This window comes from Misgurnus anguillicaudatus, chromosome 8 (genome assembly GCF_027580225.2).
Source record: "Misgurnus anguillicaudatus chromosome 8, ASM2758022v2, whole genome shotgun sequence".
Classification (NCBI taxonomy): Eukaryota; Metazoa; Chordata; class Actinopteri; order Cypriniformes; family Cobitidae; genus Misgurnus; species Misgurnus anguillicaudatus.
Window position 1 is genome coordinate 12,839,086 of NC_073344.2, and position 27,854 is coordinate 12,866,939.

Sequence of the window (27,854 nt, forward strand, 5' to 3'; positions counted from 1 at the left end):
AGAAAAAAACCCTACTTTTAAGAAAGTCTCCAGTTACTCTTCACCATCCTATCTGAGTAAAGGTAAAAGGTTTAGAAATTCGATCAATATCCTAATTTAGCAGTGGCAGCTCGTGACTGCTCATCCGAGGGGCGCAAATTAAAAAAATGTGTTTGTTGCGTCATGTGAACCATGAGCATCACGTCTTTTGTCAAAATAAGTGCCTGCTGCACACGCGTCAAAACAGTTTATGATAAAAAAGACGCTCACGTTCACAAAATACACGCAAGACACTCCCTTAACAGTAAACTCTGATTACACATGAGATCATGCGAGTATCTGGCAAACGTGAGCGTCTCTTTTATCATAAACCTTTTGACGCGTCTGCAGCAGGCACTTATTTTGACAAGACACGTGATGCACACAGGATCTCTCGACGGGCAGAACACATATCTTGAAATTACAAACCACACACATGAGGGGCTACATACATGTTGTGACGAACTTCACATTGAGCGCCGTCGGAAAAAGAAGTCACCGGCTGCCACTGTAATTCAGTAAATCTCATATAACTGGGTAAAAAAAACTCTTGTGCCGTGATGTGCTACAACGTCGTTCATAACATTTTCTTCTATGCACTGTAAAAACATCATTGAGGAGTTTTATGAATTATAAAAAATTTGTGGTATGTTGTTGGAGCTGATGGCGTAGTGGGCAGCGCTTCGACATATGGTGCAAACGCACTTCCGGCGACCCGAGTTCGAATCCCGGCTCGAGGTCCTTTGCCGATCCCACACCTCTCTCCACCCTCTACTTTCCTGTCGTCTCTCAAAAAAAAACCTACTGTCTATCAATAAAAAGGCAAAAATGTCCCCCCAAAAAATTAGTGGTATGTCTGAATCAGTGGCGACTCGTGACTGCACTTCCGAGGATGCGCTAATTCATAATAAATGTTCGGATTGTCACGTGTGTGGTTCCCTTTTCCAAAATATGTGTCATGGGTGTGGAGAGATCCTGTGTGCATCACGTGTTTTGTCAAATAGGTGCCTGCTGGAGACGCGTCAAAACCGTTTATGATAAAAGAGACGCTCGCGTTCCCTAAATACACGCAAGACACTCACTTAACAGTAAACTCTGATTACGCATGAGATATCTGGCACACGTGAGCGTCTCCTTTCAAGTTCAAGTTCAAGGCAGCAGGCACTTATTTTGGCATGACACGTGATGCACACACGATCTCTCAAAGCGCAGAACACATATTTTGAAATGACGAACCACACACATGACAAGCTACATACATGTTGTGAAGAACTTCGCATCGTAAGCTTCAAAAAAAGAAGTCACCAGCCGCCACTGGTCTGAATGGCCTGAAGGATTTGAAGGGAAAGTATTTGATGAACGTATAATATCATTACTTCATTTTTGACGGAGATAGCGTTTAGCGTTTAGTGGCGGCCGGTGACTTCTTTTTTTGAGGGCGCTTGATGCGAAGTTGTACATGTATGTAGCCCGTCATGTGTGTGGTTCGTAATTTCAAAATATGTGTTCTGCTCGTCAAGTGATCCTGTGTGCATCATGTGTTTTGTCAAAATAAGCGCCTGCTGCAGATGCGTCTAAAGGGTTTATGATAAGAGAGACGCTCAGGTTTGCCAGATACTCACATAATCTCATGCATAATGTATTTTGTGAACACGAGCGTCTCTTTTATCATAAACGGTTTTGGCGCATGTGCAGCAGGCACTTATTTTGACAAAACACGTGATGCACATGGTTCACATAATGCAATAAACACATATTTTGAAAACACAAGCAACACACATATTTTGAATTTGCGCCCCTCGGATGAGCAGTCACGAGCCGCCACTGGCATTTAGTGGCTTTTGCATCTGAGCTCCTCATATATTTTTGGAGTCGATTACCTGATATAAGCCTACATTTATGCATTTACTCATGCATTTGGCAAATGCTTTTATCCAAAGCCTTTTATAAAAACCCGAAAATGACAAAAAACAACTAAAAGTATATACAGTAAATGCATATGCCATTGCAGTGTATAGAAACCATTGAAAATTCTGAGTAACACATCTGGACTAGGGATGTTCACATTAACCGTTTAACCGTTAACCGAAGGTAAGAATTTATGACCGATTAACATTATCAGTTAAAATAAAAAATATGGTGCGTGTCATGAGCCGACAGACATTTCGCAACTTTTCTACTGTATCTTTAATTTGTGAATGTCCTGTAAATGACACCAATGATTGCTGCCCTGACGGTCTGATAAAGTAATAATTTGTATGAGAAATCATTTGTATGCGTGTTTGGAAGCTGAACAGAGACGCGCGCGTGTCCGCCCAAGATGACGCGGTCCGTCTCGCGCACATCCGGACAGACGTTCGCTGATGGCCTCTGACCCTAAACATAAACATCTCTCTTTTTGCACAAACGGAGAAAGACGACGCAAAACCAAAACTTTCTGAAAAGCGTCCTGCTTTAGAAATGACCACTGTGGTAGATGAAACGGAGACAATCTGCACTTTGGATATTAATCCTCTGGACCGATCACGTGCTTTTTAATAAGGTAATGTTGCGTGAATATCTGATAATGTATGAATCCTGGTTCTGTTGTTGATCTGTCGCTGCTGTTTGCACGTTCAAATTAAATGTCTTGTTTTTACTAGTTCACAGACAACCGTCAACTGTATTTTTACTCAATGACAATTTCATATAAAAATCTTATAAGTTAACGGTTAATGTTCGGTTTAGAAGCTTCGGTTGTCGGTCGGGAAAATTAACTGATATGAGCATCCCTAATCTGGACTTTGCATTCACATGCACATTTAAAGCCGACTGCTATGATGAAAAATGTGAAGAATCTGTGCCATTATTGAGTGACTTAATTGAACAGCTTGCATGCTTTTATCTTTAATTTATACTTCCAGCTTCTACTGCTTGCCTACTGCACCACTTGTCCCAACATTCACGTTCAATCTAAGACGTTATTCAAAACAAAAAAGGCAGATCCTTCAGAACATTTGACGTTTTCTAGAACATCTCCCGTCTCATAACCTCCTTTTCAACGCTAATAAAAGCCCGTAGACTGCATTCCACTTTTAGAATGTGGGTGGTGAAACACTTTGCCCTGCTTTTTCATGCCAGCCAAGGTTCTTCTTCTACCCATCTTAGAAGGAAAGAGAAAAAACTACCGCTGATGGCTTTTCCGGAAACAATGTGTGCATTAGCGAGTGGTAAAAGGCCCTTTTAATGGTTTGCACTGTGAGGAAATGCAACGCTGGGCAGAGTTTATCATAGGCAAGCTACGATAGCTCCGACATCGATTTCTAAATGACATGCTCTGAGTCATTTCCTTCTAAGAGTCATTAATGTCTGACTGATGAGATCGCTTTCAATCTACATGACAATGTGATCACGAAAAAAAGACGTTCTATTTAAGCCTTTATCAATTGAAGGATTTTGTACTCATTTGTAATATAAAGCACAGATGTAGCTACTAAAACGACACTTCGTAAACAGCAAATGCATTTTGCATAAATAAAACGATGCATCTTTTGGCCTTTTCACTTACTTTATGTTAGATCCCTGCTCCGTGAAATCTAATTTTCCCCATTACCTCTGTTATCAAATCCCCTTTTGTATTTAAATTTGAGTTAATAAAAGCTAATAACTCGTTGCATAATGGATTAGCGTAGCTGTAACCTCAGAGAATAAAGCCGCTGACTAACTAACACTATTATGATTGTGCTCCTCAGCATCCAGCACTTAGTGAAGCGGTTTCCACAACAGAGAGGATTCGGTATTGATGCCATTCTCGAACAACAATAGCGGCTTTTATGCAGCCCTAACACAGCAGTGCACAGTACTTGGCAGAGAAGATTGTGCTGATGCTGATGGTAGCGTGGCGAGCAGAAACCGTGTGTGTTTGAATGCGAGTAAATGCGTGCTCGCTCCCCTCCGCCCTGCTAGTGCGAGTAATGGAGCAGACAGTCTGCGAAGAACGACTCAACAACAGGGGTATAAACATACAGCCGCATGCCCTCTTTCTCCTCTTTCTTTGTTGTTTCTTTTTTTTCCCTTTGTCTCACCCCCCCTCAACCTTATTTTGCTCAACTCACAAAGGCCCAAGTCACAAAGTTAAAAATAAACGAATAAAGTCAGGAGAGGCGCATCAGTCCCGCTCATGAATATTAATGAGGTGAGATAATGCGTGTCTTGTAGTCGTAACCGATTTGTTGAGAAGTTGGAAAGTGTGTGTTAGCCGTTTTAACATTAGGCTTACGGATTCCGCATTCGTTCGTCCAACCGACATACTGTAGAGGCGCTGCCGTTTTACACAATGGGCTACTGTATTAATTGCCATGATGCAGCCAAGCAATACCATGCTGTTAAAACTACACTGAAAAAAAAGAATACGCTGGATTTACTAAAATAAAATAAAATAAAATACAGTGCATCATTTTGCATCCACTTTTGTAAGTAAGTTTTACATGGAATTTTAAGCAATTGCAATTTTTAAGTAAGTTTTACATGGAATTTTAAGCATTTTAAACAAATGCAATTTTTTAAGTAAGTTTTACATGGAATTTTAAGCAATTTAAGCAAATGCAATTTTTAAAGTAAGTATTACATGGAATTTTAAGCAATTTAAGCAACTGCAATTTTTTAAGTAAGTTTTACATGGAATTTTAAGCCATTTAACCAATTGCAATTTTTAATTAAGTTTTACATGGAATTTTAAGCAATTTAAGCAAATGCAATTTTTTAAGTAAGTTTTACATGGAATTTTAAGCCATTTAACAAATTGCAATTTTTAATTAAGTTTTACATGGAATTTTAAGCAATTGCAATTTTTTAAAGTAAGTCTTACATGGAATTTTAAGCAATTTAAACAAATGCAATTTTTTAAGTAAGTTTTACATGGAATTTTAAGCAATTTAAGCAACTGCAATTTTTTTATTAAGTTCTACATGGAATTTTAAGCAATTTAAGCAAATGCAATTGTTTAAGTAAGTTTTACATGGAATTTTAAGTAATTTAAGCAACTGCAATTTTTTAAGTAAGTTTTACATGGAATTTTAAGCCATTTAACCAATTGCAATTTTTAATTAAGTTTTACATGGAATTTTAAGCAATTTAAGCAAATGCAATTTTTTAAGTAAGTTTTACATGGAATTTTAAGCCATTTAACAAATTGCAATTTTTAATTAAGTTTTACATGGAATTTTAAGCAATTTAAGCAAATGCAATTTTTTAAGTAAGTTTTACATGGAATTTTAAGCAATTTAAGCAAATGCAATTTTTTAAGTAAGTTTTACATGGAATTTTAAGCAATTGCAATTTTTTAAAGTAAGTCTTACATGGAATTTTAAGCAATTTAAACAAATGCAATTTTTTAAGTAAGTTTTACATGGAATTTTAAGCAATTTAAGCAACTGCAATTTTTTTATTAAGTTCTACATGGAATTTTAAGCAATTTAAGCAAATGCAATTGTTTAAGTAAGTTTTACATGGAATTTTAAGTAATTTAAGCAACTGCAATTTTTTAAGTAAGTTTTACATGGAATTTTAAGCAATTTAAGCAACTGCTTAAAATTCCATGTAAAATTTACTTTAAAAAGTGGATGCAAAAATGATGCACTATATTTTTAAGTAAATACAGCCTATTATTTTTAGTGCACTAAGTTATATTTACTAAAATAATTCAAGTAGTTTCAACCAAAAATTATTAATTTGATTTCTTTCTTACACATTTTACATGATAAAATTTAGTTGAATTTACTAAATAATGTGTTAATTTAGAATTGCTCACTTTTTTGTGTTATTTTTACTCAAATTTGGTTGATGTCCAATAGTTGGAAAAAATGCTTTTAACTGCTAATGCCAATTATAGACCTATACATTGGTGCATTCATTCTTAAAACATAAATATTCTTGTCTACACTGTCAGAAAAAAAATGTCCCTAGCTGTAACTGAGGCAATACCATTTCAAAAAGTATGCATTTACACCTAAATATTCATTCAATTTACTAAATTTTTTAAGGTAAGCGGTTGCAATCCATTTATTTAAGCTACATTTAAACATTTTTTTAAATGTAGCTTAAATAAATTGATTGCAACCACTTACCTTAAAAAAATAAGTAAATTGAATAAATAATTTTTTTCAGTGTACCAAATTGGGACCATTTCTTTGTGAAGGGCAAGGAGAAACACTCTTCTGTTCTTGCTATGCGACTGCCAACGACATAACAAAAGTGTTTATAAAATGCATGTAGAAAAATCTTAGCTTTAGCAGTGCCACGCTATACATTCCCACTGAGATTGTATGGTGCTGAACATGAGAAGCATAATTGAGCTGGAGCCAAGTATGTGTTTGTGTGTGTGTGCTTAACCCATCTGTCAAATGACAAAGGGTTCACCGGGTCAAGATATGGGTGAGGAGGTCATAAATGAAATGAAGCAGAAATTTACAACTCCCCTACACATAACTACTCACTACCCTTCAAGCAGACAGCGCTTCACGTGCTGTAAAACAACAGGGATCTGTAAATATGACTTCTAACTGGTACCTCATGGTGTATAGCAATGTCCCATCATCCTTCAGTCTCAGCAGCTTGTTGGGGGTGGTCATGTTGTGGGCAATGGATTTTTTGCCATTGAGGAAAAAGGTGTCGGGGGTCCAGATGTTGCTGGCCAGCAGGTTATTCAGAGGTAACATCTCCATTGGGCCCTTAAAACGCAAACGTTCGTCTTTCCAGCTTTGACGGAAAAATACGTCGATGGTGTACTCCTGCGTTGGGAGGAAAACAGCTGTGTCATTTCGTTTGCATCTGAAGGCATGGAGATGAGTGGTGAACACTAAGGTCATTCATAATATAGGCTACTGAGGCAGAAGAGGGCCCAGGGGAGAAATGACCTAATCATATACATTATTATGGCCTTGTGGATTTAAATTATGGCCTTTTCTAAAAGAAAATACATCACTCGATATAAACAAGGGATGCACAATATTCGATTTCTTAGAATTATACAGATAAATACTGATAGTTTTTCTTTTTACTACTTGTTTCAAATTATGTCATGAAATCCTAGTGCAGAGCATACAAAATTCTAAATAATCACACAGCATAAGTTCTGATGCAGTTTAAAATCTGTCCAGATCATCGACTTATATCTGGGTCATTCTACAAAAAAGGTGGAAATGCGTGTATCTTGCTTTTGCAGACCCCTTAATCATTTAATTTGAACCAATAATCCCATAATGATATATATTTAAATATAGACTGTCCTTAAAATGGTGAGAGTTTATTTATTTAATTTTCTATTTTTTCTTTTTTTTTACTTTTTTTAAATGTCTGGTCCTGAAAATTGCCCTGTCTCTTTAATCATACATGGAAGTTAAACTGTACTTATTATTTAAAACCATGTTTTTTGTAAAACAAATCAAATTTGCATACCTTTAACCCTGTATGAAATTACTACAACACTGAAATGGTAAAAATACACTATTAATATGAATAATATCAAATAAATATTTGTCCCCCAAATTTATGTCATTGGTGTTACCCTACCCAAAGCACTTTTATTTTGAAACAATGCATCAGCTCTTTGAAGTTTTTCATGGGTCAAGAGGTCAGTGAAAGAAGTGCAGTGGAGGAAGGCAAAAGGTTTGTGAGATGTCTTACCTTATTTGTCTAAAATATCATGATATATCTAAGAATTTTGAGATTTTTTGTATGTCATGTTGGGAGTGTTAAGATCTTTACATAAAAATACAGCCATTTTGTTAAAATATTAGTTTTTTTCTGTAAATTGTCATTGGTGTTACCGTCATTAGTGTTACTTCTCTAATGAGTACTTCCTAAGCACTATTTCTTTAACTGACCAACATAAAAACATAAAAACAAAAAGAAATGGAAATTTTTATGAGAGTTTATAAGTTTATAATCATATTCATTATCTTTTATTATATTCTAATTTTGTCATTGGTGTTACATTGTGTCATTGGTGTTAAACCAAGTGTTGGTGTTATGAATGTATTTTCTTGTACTTTCTAGTAATATTTTGTTGTTGATATGGGATGTAAGACATTGTTGATATTTCAGTCTTTGCATCAAAGCCTTTTTGGTTGAATATTTTTGTTGCTTTTAAAGAAAAAAGTCAAACTGAGAATCAAATAATTTCATACAATGCTAGGTAAAGATGAAGAATTTAATTAAACACATATTAATAATCAATTATTTTTCTTGCTGTTATCATTCCTCTACTCAACCTTTAACTAAATACACAAGCTGTAATGAGAAAAAATATTTAGTATCAACATTAATGTTGTTTAAATCACAGGTAACACCAATGACAAATAAATGACTCATTGATTCTTTATTAAAATGTATTAAAAAGTTAAAAATAGATTAAGCTCCCCGTTTTGCGGATTCATAGATTTGGCAAGTTAATTTATGCTATTAAAGAAGTTTTGCGTATGTTGAAAGAAGTTCATTTAAGCAAATTTCCATTACCCAAATTCAACCTTTTCTGTAGAATGACCCATCTGCCGATACCAATTATTGACCCATACATCGATGCATCCCTAATATGAACATATAAAATGGTAGCATCATTAATCTGTTCATCAGACACCTGGGATAATGGATTTTAGTCCTACAGCAGTAAATGTTGCAGAGGTTTATAGGAATGAAGAGATTGAGGCAGGGTTTAATGAAGGAGGTCTTGATGAAATGGAAACTGGGATGGGAATTTCCAGCTGTGAAGTCTAATGAATGTAGAAAGGATATGGTTCACTACTTACCATTTCGGTATCAGACACTGGCCCAAAGCTGGTGACGAAGATGTTGGTCTTAATTTCTGTCACTTTCTCTGAAATGCCATATGCAGATTATGAATAATGCGTTTTTATGTTATAGTTGGCCATTTACATATAGTGCTGTACATAATGTATTTATAAAAATTGGTAGATTTACATTCAAATATGCTAAAATTTGCAAAACTGAACTGCATGTATGCTTTGATTATGACATATTTGCCACACACATTCTCTTCAAATAAATATTTGATAGCAATCCATTTTTTGCATCTCGTTGCACTTTTCAAAGCACTAAATCAAGACATTAAAGTGCTGCCGCAATAGTTTTGAGATGTGCTCTTTTGTTTTCTCACATACAGTAAATAAAGAAGCCCAATGTTTGCTTTCTGCCATAATGCCCTTCTTTGGCCCTCGGAGAACAATGAACCTGCACCCTTTGAAAAGACCGATAGCTTTTCTCAAGGTCAACGGAGACATTTGTGTCCTCTCTCTCCTTCCCTCCACCTCTGTCTCTCGCAACACTACAATTGAGAGTGCCGGGGAATTGTGTCCGTTTGATTTTTTTACAGAAGACCAGGCAATTTCAGCCATTACTTATCACTTCTGCTCTGTTCAAACATCTCCGCAAGATATTTTTCTTCTCTGTATCTCTGTCGGTGGATTGAATAGAAGCAGCAAATATTTGTTTTAAATGAAAGTCCTTCATTCTGATGGAATGTGCTGGCATCTGAAGATGCCTTTTCAGAATAACTAGCAAAGGTCAATGCCAGACATAACGCAGGGACAAAACACCTCTTTGCTAAAGCACGATTTTGCTTCAGATGATGTTTCGAGATGGAGATGGTATCTAGGCAGAGCTTACCTCCCAGCCCAGGTCGCAGTCTGTTATCGTAGCCGTCCAGTAATCCATCTAGGATCCGTGTGAACACTGTGATGTTATCATTGAGCTCTGACTCTTTAGGGGTCCCTGTAGTGGACTGGGAAAGGCTGACCACACAAAACAAATAACTAAATTTAGTACAGAGAATGAATAAGCACGAGCATTAAAGGGATAGTTCACCCAAAAATGAAAATTCTGTTTTCGTTTACACACTTTGTTGTTACAAACCTGTATACATTTCTTTGTTCTGATGACCACAACGGAATACATTTTGACGAATCAAAATCATAAGCCCCATTCACTTCCATATTATTTTTTTTTTCTTACTATAGATGTCAGTGAGGCTCATAAACATTCCTTAAAATATCTTCCTTTGTGTTCAACAGAACAAAAAACCATATACAGGTTTGTAACAACATGAGAGTGAGTAAATGATCAAAGAATTTTCATTTTTGGGTGAACTATCCATTTATATTGTTTCAGAAGTATGATCTAAAAATGCAGTGTTTAGGATATGATACAATCAATCAAATCTGATCCGCAATAACAGAAAAGGAAAACATGGAGAGACCAAGAAAGAGAAAGATCAAGATTGAAAATCTCTACCTCAGATGGCAGGTGAAAGTCATAAAAACAACAACACCGACCCACAGACTTCTCATTTTGGTGCTGCAGTGTTGTCCATATCCCATACCTGCAAAGAGTCCATACAGAGTCATTTACACCAGCACTGAAGAGAAGTATCATTGATAATCTGATCATTTTCTGATCTCATACGTATGATGATGACGTATTTATCATAAAAAATAGGAAGTCAGTGTATTCAAAATCTTTTAATACTGTTTAATAAATTAAATTAAATTAAATATGCTTGATGATGAGACTTTATACATCTATACACAAATAACGATTTTACGCACTTTATTATACATTTTACATTATATATATTAATAATAGGCTAATAGTAATTATTTTTGATTATTTATAGGAATTTTAATTGCTGGCTTCATTTTAAAAAATCAATACGTCTAAGAAACATTTATGTATTATCATATTTCTTATATACCAATTTGGTGCGTTTCATTGTGGTCGTTTGTACAATAAAATCAGTCATAGCGTTGAGTTTGCAGCGGCTGTAATTCTCAATTTTTAACAGCCTCTGGCGTATAAACTTGTCCAACTCACTATTGAAATTGATAGCGAGTCCCGCAAAGCAGACTTCATCTAAGATATAAAATCCCAGTACTGTTAAAACTCGTATCTTACCTCAAATACCTGAATGGTGCAATGGATACAAGAACCGCAACGAATTCCTCTTGAAGCAATATGCAAAATCCCGCAATGTTCAGTTTTAACGGCAGCAGGGCGATGCGTTGCTCTTCACATACATCCAGTCAGACTTATTGTTCTGCTGCAGAGAAACCATTCCTTTCCTCCGCATCCCAAAAACATCTTCATCACTCCTAAATCCAAATGAACGGCAGAAAACAGCTCTTTAAAACAGTCTTATTATACAGCACACCGTTACTTTTCCCCTTTGTCCGTCTACATCGCACTCTGTTGTACGCTATTGTACGTATCGCTCAACGCGTCTCTGCACGTTGAAGCGGATTCGCCGGGTCGGACGTACGTCGCTCTCTCCGCTCGCGCTCCACTGTCACTCGTTCATATTTGGTACCGAAGTAACCACACGTCACCTCCGCTCGAGCTGCATAATGACCCCCCGAGGGAAATATTTAGGGACCGGCGGGGTTTGAAACTTATCCGTTTAAGCTTATCCACAGAAAAGAGCGATTGCCCCCGTGCGATAAATGCATGGACCGTGGAAAACGAGCGGATTTCCCAACAAATGTGCTTACTGGGCACTTCTCGTCCCCGTACATTACCCGTGCGCAGCTCCCCTGAGACGTTAAAAATCAGTTTAATGAAGAAAGCGCAGCTTCCTCTGGGGAGCACTTAGAACCAATATACTCTATAGCCTATCTATCTTTATTGTTTAAATATGTCAGATTTGTTCATTTAGGTATTTTAATTAGTTAAAGTATTTAAATATGCATGCACTCACTGTACATATGCTACTGTATTTACAGTATTTTTGAATGTATTGAGGAAACAGTAATGGGGTCAGCAGGGATATATGCTTTGATTTAGGGCAGGACCTACTGTATTATGAAAAAATCAAGAGAGCAGCAGTTTTGTGTTTGTATTTGAAACAGTGCTGTTGTAGCAGGCAGTAATGAGGACAGCCATCAGAGGGAACTCTTATCCCATTTTTTTATGCTGAATATCAATCTGCAGTCCCTAAACTCAATAAATGACAACGTGAAAGCCCTGCTCCAATTTCATGAAGTTCTTGAGTGAAACTTATTGAACTAGTTTCTTTTATACCGATACACTTTCCGCTGAATTGGGGGCGATGGACCAGACAATTGGGAAGTCTTCACATGGAGCACTGTAGTACAAGAACACACAAAACATAATGCACAATCAAACAAAAATACGCCTACAAAAGTGTTCCCTGGTTGGTTCAGCATTGCAATAGCACCACAAAGTTATAGATACAATCCCCAGGATGTATACTGTACCTTGTAATGCACTGTAAGTCACTTTGAATAAAGGGGATGGTGTTAATGTACTGTAGGGATGTGGCATTGGTAACAAAAATGCATTACAAAGATATAACCTTAAAAATTATGTCTCTTTTTGTTTGGCATATGTAGTCACAACGTGTATCCCGAACAATAATGCATGTTGAGGAGCACTATTGATTTAGGCCCAATCCCAATTCTATTTTATACCCCTTATCCCTACGCCTACCCCTTCCCCTTGCCCCTTCAAACAGAGTGTCAAAGGGTAGGGCTGAAATGGGACAGCACTACTAGACTTTTACACGTCATCATAAGTCGTTGCTAGATCCTACCTCATAGATGGGTCGATGTTATAATACAATAACATTTAATAATACAATAAAATATGAAAAAATATGTTGTGGAACTATCACAAAGTCAATAACATTAGCAAACTTTTTTATAGCGATTTTTACAAATGTTTTTTCGGAGAACATGAAAACAAGATTAAAGGCAACATAAAACAAGTGATTATTTGTTATTAAATTACTTTTTATGTAAAAAATACTTTTTTTTACAGGCCATATTGGAAATTTATTATACCCCCCCCCCTTCATCTGAAGTGTGGTCCCAAAAAATCTTCGTTTGAAAGGCTACCTGGCCCTTCCCCCTACCCCTTCCCCTCCAGCAAAAAGAGAATTGAGACACCTCTACCACGTGCAAAACAAAGGGGAAAGGAGAAGGGGTAGAATTGGGATTGGGCATTAGTCTTTGATTCAATTGAGTAAATTAAACATCTGCTTTGGGTTGGCCTTAATGGTCACAGTGCTACAAAAATCTGAAAACATGCATCCGCAACATTAATTTAAGGTTCAAGTTGCAGTGCATTATCGTGAGACACTGTGTATTAGCATCAAATATTTAAATTTTGAGATTTTAGTCATGCATTTTGGAGATCTAAATAAATGCTGGGTTATTTTTAACCCAGCATGGGTCAAAAAGGGACAAAACTTAACACAAAAAATTTATATATTTGACACAAGAATGGGTTAAAACGATTCAGCATTTTGGGTTGAAACAACACAGAATAGGTTTAACCACAACCCAACTGTTGGGTTCGACCCTTTTTGACACAACGTGGGATCGAAAATAGCCCAGCATTTTAAGAACAAATGCTGATATCGGTGTGCGAATACTTCATTGATGGGCGCTCGAGAGCAGCTGTTGGTTTTCCAGTCCACCTGTGCACTGCAGCATCTGATAATCTTAATCTAGTTATTGTGTATGTGTGCATGTTAAACAGAGCTTGAATAAATATGATTATCAAAACAGGATAATTACAGCTAACAGTCCTGTCTGTTTGAATTTAAGAAATGTATTCAATTACAATACATTGCGTGTATGCATTTGGCAGATGCTTCTATCCAAAGCGTCTTACTGTGCATTCAATCCATACATTTTATCAGTATGCATGTTCAGAAATATGTACAGCAGGGCTATCCCAAGGGATAAAACAATCTGGAAGGCTACTTTTTGATATTTATCTACTCAAAACGTTTTTGTTTTACTTTTTGATTCAATTTTACTTTACTTGTTGATATGTTTTAAAAATATTACAATTGAGACTATTAATAGAATGTGCTTTGGCGGGCACCTCACAGACTCTGTGCACCATGTTGGAGACTACTGATGTACAGTATGTTGATAAAAATGCATGGTGCCATATAAGAAAGTTTTTTACAGGACACTACCACTTAAAGGTGCAGTGTGTAATTTTTAGAAGGATCTCTTGACAGAAATGCTAAATAATATACAAAACTACATTATCAGGGGTGTATAAAGACCTTTCATAATGAACCGTTATGTGTTTATTACCTTAGAACGAGACCTTTTTATCTACATACACCGAGGGTCCCCTTACACGCGAAGTCGACATTTTGTGCTGCCATTTTTCTACAGAACCCCTTAAAGGTATTTTTTTTATTAAGTTGTCTCCGACGATGACATGTTTGTCCGGTGGCGGCTACCATAGCTTCTCTATGTGTTTCAAAAGCAAGGGGTGAGCCATGGACTAAGCCGTTGGTTGCAAATCGCAACCTCACCACTAGGTGCCGCTAAAATTTACACACTCCACCTTTAAAATTACAGGGTTTTGAATTATCATTGCAAAATTAATAACATGACATTCCATGATGTAAATAGTAAACCACCTTTTTTCTGCTTTGCAGGAATGCTGTGGATGGGAATAAAAAGCTGTTTGCAATCTATGACACAAGGTAAGTTGCTTACTATATAGGTTATTTAAATTTCATCCTGTAATTCGCTCAAAAAAATAATGTGTCAGTATGTACTCCCCCTCATGTTGTTCCAAACTTATATTTCTATATTTTGTCAGTGAAACACGCACAAAAAAGAAAAATGTTGACACTTTTGACATTTTCCGCACAATGAGAGTGAACAGAGACTGAGGCTGTCAGTCACTGACATTCTGCCTTAAGCCCTTCAAGTCAGTCAGTGATACAGGTTTGAAACAAACATGAGCCTGCTGAACTTTTATTTTACCACAATAAATCTGTTTTCTACTGTAGTATCACAGGTATCTGAATTGATTGGTATTATGGTATTCCGTCTCAAGTCTAAAACAAATCAGGCCCCAATTTCAGCCACATACATTATTTATTCAGCACAGTGCAATATTCATCCATATGGTCTGTGTCCATTTAATCTGGAGGTGGTGGTGAGAATGTGTGGAGGAGAGAGGTCTTCTGCATCTGCGTCTTTACAAATAAACTCCATTCAGAGGAAGTCAGCGCAGCCATGTTTTCATTTCAGATCAGCGATGTTGCACTACCTCACCCCGACTGCATTCGGGATGTTTTCCTTTGAACATCTAGTGGGCTTTGTGTACACATCACAATTAGAGGGGTCAGAGTTGACTGGCCATTTTAAAGACATTTTGGTCACAGAGACAGAGATCATAGTGAAAGGTTCCAGTCCTCCTACAGCCGGATTGAATACTGTTACTTAAAAGTCTTTAAAAGCATTTGGCTTGGTGTGTGACCATGACTTGCTGCCATTTGCTCATCCCACACACCGAGGAGCCATTGCATTTGCAGATGATGTGTGAGAGTGCATTGTTTGGATGATGGGATGTGGGTGTGTGTGGGTAAGTGCTGTTCAGAACAACCCTCGCTTTCCACCTCTTCTTGTAGTATTCTGATAAATGTTTATGCTGAATTTACGCTGCACAGAAACTCTTTTTAGCCACATCATTGAATGCTTTTATGACTGTGAACTTTCAAGTTCAAAGTTGATTAAGTGGATGAATGTAGAATACTATAAAACTTTGAGATTTGCTCAACTGTACTGTGCTAAAAATAGATTTAAAAGAAGATTCAAATTGCACAGGGCTATCTAAATGTATCTATTATTATAGCCTAATATCATTCTCAGACAGTGGATCAATAGCTAAATGTATCCATCCTAGAACAGAAGAATAATATGTACTTGAGGACCAAAGAAGCCTCCAATAGCATCTCAGTGAAGTCTCAGCTGAATCAAAGCTTCTGAAACAGTACCAGGAAGCACAGCCACATCCCTTTGCATCCGGCGTCTGCTTCTAAAAGCATTAGGGCCGCATAGGTCCGCACGCTACCGCCTTAATGCAGCATGAGGGATTTAAGAAGGCCACTAACTTCAACCATCGACTGTGCCAAATGCACTGACAGCTCTCGTAAAACAACCTTTCTATTCAGTCCACGCAATGGGCCCTGTAATTCTGAACACAGGTCAAATTAACAGGATTTAATTTGATGACATGTTTTAAAGGTTTGGTTGCAGCCATTTTACTTGTGCTTAATCTCACGCAGACTGTCAGGCCTCATTGAAAATCTGATTATGTATAATAAAATTGTCTAGAGGCTCACTGGTGGAGCCGTAATATCCATTGATGGGGAGTGGTGGTAAGGACAAGTAATATATCAGATTGATTCCATCACCGAATGTGTCAATGAAGCAGCATTATTCTCCTTGCACTCTGTGGCGTTATGATCTGTTTATCATTATGTGTGTGCGCAGAGGTACAGTACAGGAGGTGTAATGCCTATAATAAATTTCTAAAGCAATGCCATTTGATACCACCTTACTTTTGGAACAGATCGTGCAGCTGAGAGGGAGAGAGTGAGAGAGATTACTACTGAGTGTCTATAACACTCAAATGGAAGGAAATAGCTGAGTGCTTAACAGTTATGACAGCTTTCATGTAAATGCCACATGCTAGCATCTCTTCTTACCTTTCCCACCCTTGAGATGAAAGTCTGGACTGGACAGATACTATATCCAAAGTGATTGCATTCAGTCTATACATTTTTTTATCAGTATGTGCGTTCCCTGAGGATCGAACCCAGGACTTTTGCATTGCTGTGCGTTACCAACTGGTAGTTTGTAGTTGATGTAGTTGGCTTTTTCCTCACACCTTTCCTAAATTGTATATATGTTTCTCATAGATGTCCAACGTTATCTGTCACTGAAAGTGAATTTGTATTTGTTTTGACGTATAGGGTTAATTTAACTATACGAGTACTATACGCGGCGTTATCAAGCAGCAAAACCGCGCTCGCGCCACAGCTTAAGAAGTCACGTGAGCACTTAAAGTGAAGTCCTCGTGCTCATATGCCAATTTCACCACACTCCTGTCGGCGTAGCTATGTAATTGTTGGCAAAATTAATAGCTGAACTTTCAGTTTGAGTTTGAAATCCTTTACGTTTTAATTTGGGGGACAGCAACAATATTATTACAACTGCCAAAAAAGAGGCGTACGACTTCAACAGAAGGTAGAGTCGGGACAACACATCGCCGGGCGTTAAAACGAAGGATGGAGATCTGGCTGAGCCCCAAACACCGACTCCCCTGCTGCAAGCTCCGGTAGTGTCTCGGGCAAAAATGCATTGTATTTACCGAGCAACCATCCAAATAACACAGTCTCCGCACGAGAGCGAAAACCCGGACCGCGGCGAAGTGTTCACGCGCGTTTGACAGTAATTGGGAGTCATCGATGACTTCTTTAGCAAAGACCTACTGATGGAATAACGTGACCTGTTACCTGCGCGAGGAAACCTTACAACGTCAGTTTTGTCACTCGATTCCCTTCCCGACAGACTGTAAGGAATGATTGGGATACAGAGACGAAGGCTGTTTGGTGTTCTTTCATTACCGATAATTGTGGCAGTGATGTGCCGTGTTCAAAGGTAAGAAGAACGGAGACGCGCGCGAGCATGGACCCCTCTGATGTGATGGATTAACGTTCTGTGTTATTTCTTTTCAGCGCCAACGAACCAGGAAATATGTCTTTTGTCAAGGAGACAGTGGACAAGCTGTTGAAGGGGTACGACATTCGTCTTCGACCTGACTTTGGAGGTACGATGTTGGTTACTTTATTGTCTCTCACTTTTGACGTTACGTAATGCTAGATTACCACGAGTCATGCGGTTTGTTGAGAAACAAATTAAGGATTGGACGAACTTTTTTTTCTCGTTTAAGGTGCACCGGTGGCGGTTGGGATGAGCATCGACGTTGCGAGCATAGACATGGTGTCTGAGGTCAACATGGTATGTCATTCTCTGTTCTCTGTTTACATTTGTTATGTAATTTAACGAAGCAGTTCTGCATATTATATTTGTAGCATATGGGCATCTTTGCAGATGTGACCAACCTGTTGAGAAACTTAGCAGATGGCACACATTATTTAAAGTGGTGAAATGGTAAAATAATTTGTTGTTGATGTTTATTCATCTGTGCTGGACATTTGTATTTGTGTACCACAATGAGCCACGTGGCTTAGTTTCCTCTGTCTGACTGTGAGTGATCTTATTTGCTCACAGCCAATGTCTTTTAAACCGGTCAGTTCTGGAAATATTGCTTTCTCATCATGTAAGTGCTGTTCGATTCCGACGAGCAAATCATTTTTAAAGTTAGCTGATAATATTTTTTATGATTAGTATTTATAAATAAGTATCATACTGTACTTGTTTTAGGGCTATAGATACCACAAGGGTGTGTATTGGGTCATTAAACGTTTTTTTTTTTTTTTTTTAAATGTAGAGTTGCTGACTTCTAACTGAAGTGCTGTCAAAGGTTAAAAAATAGTTTAGCAATGAAAACTGTATGAATGTGCTATTATTTCATTGCTGCACAGAAGAAATGTTTGATTTGAAGCATATGAATATGGTTATTATCATGTCACGTTGTTTATCTATTTCTGGTTGTTTTGCTGGCTGTGAAAGTCACACAGCTCATACCTGTCAGAAACCTAGCATCAAAAGTCGTCAATGGTCAGTGTCTACATCAGCATATGAGACTGAGCTGTCTCCATGGCGACCTGTCTATTTCACATTCATGAATATGCAAATGGATTAGCCCTCTCACCTGGGCACTGAATAGAGGATGCTGCTAGCTTAGAGCCCTTCATGGTAAACAAGTGCATGGACACATATGCTAAGGACACACAGCGAAGTCTATTAACTGTGACACATGAGGTCATCATCAGTCAGCTGGACCTGCACTTACTCAGCTGACAGGCTGTTTAGGCCAATCATAAACTTGGCAGAGATTGACATGAGGGCATTTGTGTAGCGTAGGTGTAGATAGTGTAACATGTCTCTATACTGTTTGAAATATTTTCCATTTTAGTGTTTTTTCTCATAGTTGATTCTCTAATATAATATGTATTATAATCATTTGTCATCCAAAAGACCAAGTGCTCAGACAAATAAAAATGGTCATATAAATTGCACAATTACCGACATCGTGTAAAGTTTATGTTTCCCCTATCTGTAATAGTTTCTCATCTTGAATATATTGCATTGCTTAACCTGGTGAATATGTTAACAAGTTAAAGATTGCGTTTGTCAGTTGGTTTTTAATCATTTTCATTTATTAAAACTCCCAAACCATGATTGCGTCATTCAGTGCATGTCGGTTTATTGTCATGAGACACATGCATTGCTCTCATTGGAGCTGTCTGTAATGTTATGCCACTCAGCCCACCTGTTTCTACCCACATATTTCACTCACTTCTCCCACTCGCTGTAGTGATGCATTGATCCATGCATTTTTGCAATATTAACGTCATTAATAATTAAAAACGGCCACACTTAGTCTTATCAGGTATGTGAATTATTCACTATAGCCACATTTAATGTTATTTTTCCCGCGGAGTAAAACTGCCCCCGTCAGCATGAAATATTTACTCAATTTATAGCAGAATTCAACAGTGCTGCAGGTATGAGCTCTGCTCAGTTGATGAGGTTTGCCATGTGACTGAACTTCTACATTTACAACATTTATCAAGTGCCTACACAGGAAGTCTAATGGTAAGGTAATCAAGCAGACGCTAACAGGATTTTCCAGCCTAAGAATGGTGTTTGCTCTTTACAGATTAGTTATTTCTGTAAAATGGATTAGCTTTCTTTAGTGGTACAAATTAGGATTATGTGGTCCGTTTTGTTAATAGCAATGATCCAGGCGGAGGAAGAAAGTGTGTGTGTGTGTGTGTGTGTGTGTGTGTGTGTGTGTGTGTGTGTGTGTGTGTACTAGGGGTGGCTCAGCTGAGCAAAGCTCTCAGTGCAGCCCAGCACAGTGGGGATATCAGGGAAACCTCTGTGCACAGTAGGGATTACAGTAGTCAATGTGATTATTATTCTTTGAGACAGTTATGCATCCAGGGAATGACAGGAATAGACAGCAATATGAAACATTACCAACCTGTGTATATATGAACATATGGCTCATTTCTCATGGGATTATCCTTGAAGACTTAGCTATATGAACGTGTGTTTGCATGTGTGAGGTAGAAATCGTGTGTGAGGAATAAAGAGTATTTCCATACTGAACATGCATCAAAGTTGGATGACAACTTATTTAGCTTAGTGACATGTTAATTATGGATCCCCTGCAAAAGGCTCCCTCAGCATACGTACCTCTGCCTAGATTTCTGCATAACCTGAATATACATTGCTTTAGGTACTGCTGGAATATTTTCAATGGAATGTCTACTAAACACGTTTGGTTTTCTCCATTTCGTTGCATTTTAATTTAAGGTTACGAAGCAGAGACATAGACTAATTATAACCTGCTCATCTTTGTTAAGTAGATTTGGTACATATTTATGATCATATGCGTGCAAGCGCGTGACATGCCCAAGCGGTGTTCTTGTGGTACAATTTTAATAAAACAGCCAACAAAAACATACAAATGTATTGTGATAATTAATTTCTGTCCCTTTTGTAAGTTGCCACTATGTTTCCTGTAAACAACAAGTTCTTGAGATACCTTGGGCGAAGACGATCAATCTATTTATTTGCGACAGTCACACAAGCGTGGAATGACCACATATCCAAATGGAGAAAAACAAGTGCCTCTAGTGGACACAGCATTGTATTTCAGGTAATACAGAAATGTAGGCAGTAATTCCAATGAGCCTGTGTAGAAAAACATTGTGGTAATGTCGCTGTCCGTGGTTCTGATATTTGGGGCAGAGGTACAATTCAATGAGCCTGTTTAGAAAAACATTAGGCTTGTTCCACTTTATGCAGCGCCGCTAGGACTGACAGGCGGATGACGTCAAAGTACTGCAAGAGTAATTTGAAATTAGAATTCTCTGTATGATTTTTTGAATCGCGCTCACGGTACTTTGACGTCATCCGCCTGTCGGTTCTTCCGGTGCCGCATGAAGTCGAACAAGCCTATTGTGTTAATGTCGCTGTCCATGGTTCTGACATTTGGGGCAGAGGTATGTAATTCCAATGAGCCTGTGTAGGAAAGCATTGTGTTAATGTCGATGTCCATGGTTGTGAAATTTGGGGCAGAGGTACAGTTCCGATGAACCTGTGTAGAAAAACATTGTGGTAATGTCGCTGTCCATGGTTCTGAAATTTGGGGCAGAGGTACGTTATTCCAATGAGCCTGTGTAGGAAAGCATTGTGTTAATGTTGTTTCCATGATTGTGAAATTTGGGGCAGAGGTACATAATTCCAATGAGTCTGTGTAGAAAAACATTGTGGTAATGTCGCTGTCCATGGTTCTGAAATTTGGGAGAGAGGTACATTATGCCAATGAGCCTGTGTAGAATTTTTTTTTATTAATGTTGCTGTCCCTGGTTCTGAAATTTGGGAGAGAGGTACGTTATTCCAATGAGCCTGTGTAGAAAACATTGTGTTAATGTCGCTGTCTTTGGTTCTGAAATTTGGGAGAAAGGTACGTTATGCCAATGAGCCTGTGTAGATAAACATTGTGGTAATGTCGCTGTCCATGGTTCTGAAATTTGAAAGAGAGGTACGTTATTCCAATGAGCCTGTGTAGAATTTTTTTTTATTAATGTTGCTGTCCATGGCTCTGAAATTTGGGAGAGAGGTACGTTATTACAATGAGTCTGTGTAGAAAAACATTGTGGTAATGTCGCTGTCCATGGTTCTAAATTTGGGAGAGAGGTACGTTATGCCAATGAGCCTGTGTAGATAAACATTGTGGTAATGTCGCTGGCCATGGTTCTGAAATTTGGGAGAGAGGTACGTTATTCCAATGAGCCTGTGTAGAAAAACATTGTGTTAAAGGTCCCATATGGTCAAAAATGAAATTTTGTGGTTTTTTTCATGATAACTGAGGTCTAGGGGCTATGTAAGTACCATATAAGTTTCAAAATAGTCATTTAAGGTTCAAATGTGCATGGCCTGCTGGAAGTAGCTGTGAGTTAAAACGTCTCGTTTGTACTTCCGTATAATTGCTACGTCACCGAGTCACAGTCGCCGCCTTCAGTCTCCACCCCGAGCACTGTCCACCGTCCACTGCCCCACCCCCTTGTTGCTAAACAAACTCCGAAGTTATATCACACCACGTGAGAAAATGCTGTTCAATTGATGGATGTCAGGAAACTAAATCATTGCAAAGGCTTCTGAAAACATTAATATAGCCCTAATATTCATTTAATTAGAAATTCCTCAACAATTAGTTCAACTTTAGCCGTCTGATCTAAACATTTCACAAGTGACTGCTTCAGTGTGGCAGTTCAATGCTGGTTTGTCCAGGAATCTACTCATCAAAGATGTTGCAGTCCTTACTTTGTTGGATCCGACCTCAAATCCACAACCCGTAAGTAAACACATATTATGCAGGGCTGCACGATAACTTGCACGCGATTGTCACGCGAATCTCATCGTTAGTAGTAAAGCGGCATCACCTGCTCTCAGAACCGGCTGCCGGTTGCCGCTTCTGGGAGCGGCTGATGGTGATTTACTACTAATCAATGAACCTGCTTTACTGAAGAGATGCACGAGACAATCGCATGCGAATTATCAGCAGTCCTAACTTTTAAATTACATTATGGAGCCAGAGAAAACTGAAATGATATATTGTAAACAGTTATGCAACGCTAACGTGTTTGCTAACTAGATGCTAAAGTGTTGTTTTGTAACGTTAAAGTCTTTGGTAGCCATCGGTTTTGATAGAATATCTGTTGGAAATCAGACGTTGTTTGTATTCTTAAGTTACAGACACAAGCCCTTTTGGTGTCTGTTTGTTTATTGAGTTAAACATGGTAAGGTTAAAATCTCTTAGTCTCTGTGTCTATTGGTTTACTAACCTAACATTTAGTGTCCAGAAACTAACACTTAGTGTAATTCCATGGGTAACTTTATTTCAACTGCGTATTTCACTCATAAAATAACAGGCCTATCAGAAGAGAGGCTCATGGATATTACTTATTACATGCCAAAACGACCTGTTTTTAGCAGAGCTCCTGAAAGAGGAGCTGTAAAAAATATAAAGAGATTGTTTTTGGTACTTAAACAGCAAATATATATTCTTAAGGACATCATAACCTAAAATAAAACTGTAGAAAGCCTAAAAATATGTGACCTTTAATGTCGCTGTCTTTGGTTCTGAAATTTGGGAGAAAGGTACGTTATGAGCCTGTGTAGATAAACATTGTGGTAATGTCGCTGTCCATGGTTCTGAAATTTGAAAGAGAGGTACGTTATTCCAATGAGCCTGTGCAGAAAAACATTGTGGTAATGTCGCTGTCCCTGGTTCTGAAATTTGGGGCAGAGGTACGTTATTCCAATGAGCCTGTGTAGGAAAGCATTGTGTTAATGTCGCTTTCCATGATTGTGAAATTTGGGGCAGAGGTACATAATTCCAATGAGTCTGTGTAGAAAAACATTGTGGTAATGTCGCTGTCCATGGTTCTGAAATTTGGGAGAGAGGTACATTATGCCAATGAGCCTGTGTCGAATTTTTTTTTATTAATGTTGCTGTCCCTGGTTCTGAAATTTGGGAGAGAGGTACGTTATTCCAATGAGCTTGTGTAGAATTTTTTTTTATTAATGTTGCTGTCCATGGCTCTGAAATTTGGGAGAGAGGTACGTTATTACAATGAGTCTGTGTAGAAAAACATTGTGGTAATGTCGCTGTCCATGGTTCTGAAATTTGGGAGAGAGGTACGTTATTCCAATGAGCCTGTGTAGAAAAACATTGTGTTAATGTCGCTGTCTTTGGTTCTGAAATTTGGGAGAAAGGTACGTTATGCCAATGAGCCTGTGTAGATAAACATTGTGGTAATGTCGCTGTCCATGGTTCTGAAATTTGAAAGAGAGGTACGTTATTCCAATGAGCCTGTGCAGAAAAACATTGTGTTAATGTCGCTGTCCATGGTTCTGAAATTTGGGATAGAAGTACATTATTCCAATGAGCCTGTGTGATAAACATTGTGGTAATGTCGCTGTCAATAGTTTTGAAATTTGGGAGAGAGGTACGTTATGCCAATGAGCCTGTGTAGAAAAACATTGTGGTAATGTTGATGTCCATGGTTCTGAAATTTGGGGCAGAGGTACGTTATTCCAATGAGCCTGTGTAGAAAAACATTGCACGAAATTTGATTTGTCAGTATGATTTCTTAAATCACGCTTGCGGTACTTTGACGTCATCTGCCTGTCGGTTCTTCCGGTGCTACATGAAGTTGAACAAGCCTATTGTGTTAATGTAGCTGTCCATGGATCTGAAATTTGGGGCAGAGGTACGTAATTCCAATGAGCCTGTGTAGGAAAGCATTGTGTGAATGTAGCTGTCCATGGTTCTGAAATTTGGGGCAGAGGTACGTAATTCCAATGGGTCTGTGTAGAAAAACATTGTAGTATGTCGCTGTCCATGGTTCTGAAATTTGGGGCAAAGGTACAATTTCAATGAACCTGTGTAGAAAAACATTGTGTTAATGTCGCTGTCAATGGTTCTGAAATTTGGGAAAGAGGTACGTTATTCCAATGAGCCTGTTTAGAAAAACATTGTGTTAATGTCGCTGTCTATGGTTCTGAAATTTGGGAAAGAGGAATGTTATGCCAATGAGCCTGTATAGATAAACATTGTGGTAATGTCGCTGTCCATGGTGCTGACGTCAAAGTACCATGAGAGTGAGTCGAAATTTGATTTGTCTGTATGATTTCTTGAATCACACTTGCGGTACTTTGACATCATCCGCCTGTCGGTTCTTCCGGTGCCGCATGAAGCCGAACAAGCCTATTGTGTTAATGTAGCTGTCCAAGGATCTGAAATTTGGGGCAGAGGTACGTAATTCCAATGAGCCTGTGTAGGAAAGCATTGTGTTAATGTCGATGTCCATGGTTCTGAAATTTGGGGCAGAGGTACGTAATTCCAATGAGTCTGTGTAGAAAAACATTGTGTTAATGTCACTGTCCATGGTTTTGAAACACTGGGACTTCATTATGTTTGATTTAACATTTACAGTTCTGCATTTGGCAGACGCTTTTATCCAAAGCAACTTTATGGCGCATTCTATACAGTTTATCAGTATGTTTGTTCCTTGGGAATCGATTCCCAGATCAGAAGATAACACACATCAGTCCGTTTGGGACCAAAATTGGTCATATTGGTTAAGTCATTGTTAGGAGACATTGAACAAGCTCTCAGATTTCTATGTGTTGTCACTCTTGGCTGTTAACAGCTCACGTTTATTGAGCATTACTCAATTTCCCAGATGGGATGTCCATGTCATTTTCATTTGACCATATACTAAACTCTAATGTGTTTTACTCTCACATTTATGAAGAGGGACACAGATACACACATTAGACCTAACATTGTCAATATGTCACACAGAATAGCTTTCAGTTTGTGTTTGGTTAATGCCAACAAAGGGCCCCTGGAGTGTTGAATACAGATTTTTCTGTAAGTGTGGCTGACAACACAAAGGCTTTAAGAATTTCAATTATTTACAATTTCCTCAACCCCAGGTAGCCTTCAAAAGGTATTTGTTCTTTAACACCCGAGCTTGAATGGGCCCTTTTGGTATCAAGACAGAGCTTTTTCCAATGTTTCAACTAGTTCACATCTGGACAAACTGTATTTAATTTTGGCAGACCCTAGCTGATGTTAGTCAACCTTAGTCAAGTCTGAACTAAAAAAAGAGATGATCCTAAAAAAACATGAATGTTTTGTGTAGTTTGAGCTAAAACAGCAATTTTTTAAAATAATTTTTTCATACCATAAAAAATTTTCCCAGTAGCACTGGCTTTTCACCCACTTCTAGGAAGGGTAGGTACAGTATTAAACTGTCTCTTTGTAGACAATTTGTGTAAATGTAGACTGATGGATGTCTAAATATTTTGAGATTGTTTTGTATCCCTTTTCAGCCTTATAGAGTGCAACATCTTTTGATTGGATATTTTTAGAGAGGCATGGTTCATAAGAGTTGAATGCTTCTTAAGGACAGCAATCTTAATATCAAAGTCAATCAAAGTTGCACTTAAACAAACTTTTAAACTCATTTTATTCATTGGACTCCAGTTTGCCAGCTTTTGACCCAAATTAGCTAAGTAATTAGTCTATGGGTTCACTTACATGTTCCTCCAGCACTGTGAATGTTTAATGGGTGTTTTCAAAAAAGACACAAGAAACTAGAATTATTAGTGTGGTGTCAGCTTATGCACATTGTGTTTGTCTATTGTTGCGACCTAGATGAGGATCAAATACTTTTGTCTTGCCACTATATATTATATACGACTATAGCACCACTTATGTTTCCAAATAGCACCATATGGTTCTACAAAGGTGCTATATAGCAATTTAAGCCGTGCCTATTACAAGGCAGTAAAATTTTTTTAAATGCTATTTTATTACACCATTTTCAGATAAACGTAATTTAGGGAGTTTCACTATTCGAAAAATTTGTCTGGTAGTGATAAACAATAATACTAATACTTTTTTTTACATTTATATAGCGCTATTTTGCAGCACTCAAAGTGCTTTACATATAGAAAGGGAAATTCTTCACAACCACCAGTGTGCAACATTCACCTGGATGATGTGATGGCAGCTATGCTGCGCCCAGCTTATTGGTGGAGAGGAGCGGGGTGATAATATAGCCAATTAGTATGTACAGGGATGATTAGTAGGCCACGGGCAAATTTTGCTAGGATGCTGACGTACACCCCTGCTCTTTTCCGAAGGAAGCTGATGAGATGAATAAGGTGTTCACATATGAAAAGGTCTAAATCCTCTTGGGAGGGGTGCCATGTAGAACTGGATTGGGAAGCATGGAGTGTCCCCAGCACTATACTGGGGTGTTAGGACCCACCCAGACCACACGGTGAGCACACTCTCACAGAGTTTTCCGAGGTCTCCCATCCAGGTACTGTGCAGGCTCAACAAATATTGGAAGCCAATAACACATATATTGGCCAATAAATCTAAATATTGATATATTTTTTTTCTTAAACAAAACGCAAACTAATACACTACAGCAGGCAATTGATTTTATTTTGAAAAGTTGACTGCAGAAATTAAGGAAACATCTAGATCTGTTTTTTCTAAAAGCGTTTACCAAATGTAGTTTGCTAATCTCTAGAGCCTGCATCTGTTGATCGGTTAAAAATTGTGTGAATTTTAAAATAAATGTTATATTCTGGAACAGCGTGCACTTGAATTGGTCCAACTGAAGGCAATAATTCATAATTTATCAACATAATTTTCTTATCAGATCGATTAATCTTAATCAATTTTGCCCATTACCGGCATGGTCACCAATATACAGTATTGTGCATCCCTATACTGTCAGAGAAAATTGTCAAAAAATGGTTACTAGTGTGGAACCCTTTAATGGAAAACAATTCAATTTCAATTCAATTTTATTTATATAGCGCTTTTCACAATTTGGTAATTGTATCAAAGCAGCTTTACATTAATAGAAGCAGTGAAAAGCACAGAAAATCGACAGATAGCACAACATAATACATGATAGCACAAGCAGCTAAATTTGCTGCGGCTATAAATCAACATTATAAGCGAACGTATTACTAATGGAAGTTAAGCCCAAGAAGGCTGCCTCCCCGGGTTGAAAAACCCCCTAGGAGAAAAAAACCCACTACAGTTATTCAGTATTTTACTATGTTCTTACCTCAATTTAGATGAATTAATAAATACCTAACTTTTTTCAATGCGTGCACTTTTAATCTTTGTACAGCTCTTCGCGAATGTGTTAGCATTTAGCCTAGCCCCATTCATTCCTATGGCTCCAAACAAAAGTTTTA

The 27,854-nt window shown here is 37.9% G+C and overlaps 2 protein-coding genes across 6 annotated transcripts in view; one reads left to right on the forward strand and one right to left on the reverse strand.

Moving 5' to 3' along the window:
* gabra5 (gamma-aminobutyric acid type A receptor subunit alpha5) overlaps positions 1-11,558 on the reverse strand; it is a 48,588-nt gene extending 37,030 nt beyond the window's left edge. Inside the window, exons 1-5 of the mRNA XM_055214367.2 lie at positions 10,963-11,558; positions 10,303-10,390; positions 9,679-9,803; positions 8,802-8,869; positions 6,565-6,785 (exon numbers count right to left, since the gene is read on the reverse strand). Of these exons, the coding sequence (XP_055070342.1) occupies positions 6,565-6,785; positions 8,802-8,869; positions 9,679-9,803; positions 10,303-10,388 (500 nt within the window). The 5' untranslated portion in view covers positions 10,389-10,390; positions 10,963-11,558. The remainder of the gene's footprint in view (positions 1-6,564; positions 6,786-8,801; positions 8,870-9,678; positions 9,804-10,302; positions 10,391-10,962) is intronic.
* The window catches only part of gabrb3 (gamma-aminobutyric acid type A receptor subunit beta3), a 116,827-nt gene that overhangs the window by 26,679 nt on the left and 62,294 nt on the right, over positions 1-27,854 (forward strand). For 3 of the 5 annotated variants that reach the window (XM_055214366.2, XM_055214363.2, XM_055214361.2), the window contains exons 2-4: positions 14,492-14,539; positions 17,588-17,679; positions 17,803-17,870. In XM_055214366.2, coding sequence (XP_055070341.1) covers positions 14,492-14,539; positions 17,588-17,679; positions 17,803-17,870 — 208 coding nt within the window. Of the gene's footprint in view, positions 1-14,491; positions 14,540-16,750; positions 17,511-17,587; positions 17,680-17,802; positions 17,871-27,854 lie in introns of those variants that run through there. The other 2 variants (XM_055214364.2, XM_055214365.2) reach the window with 2 other exon arrangements.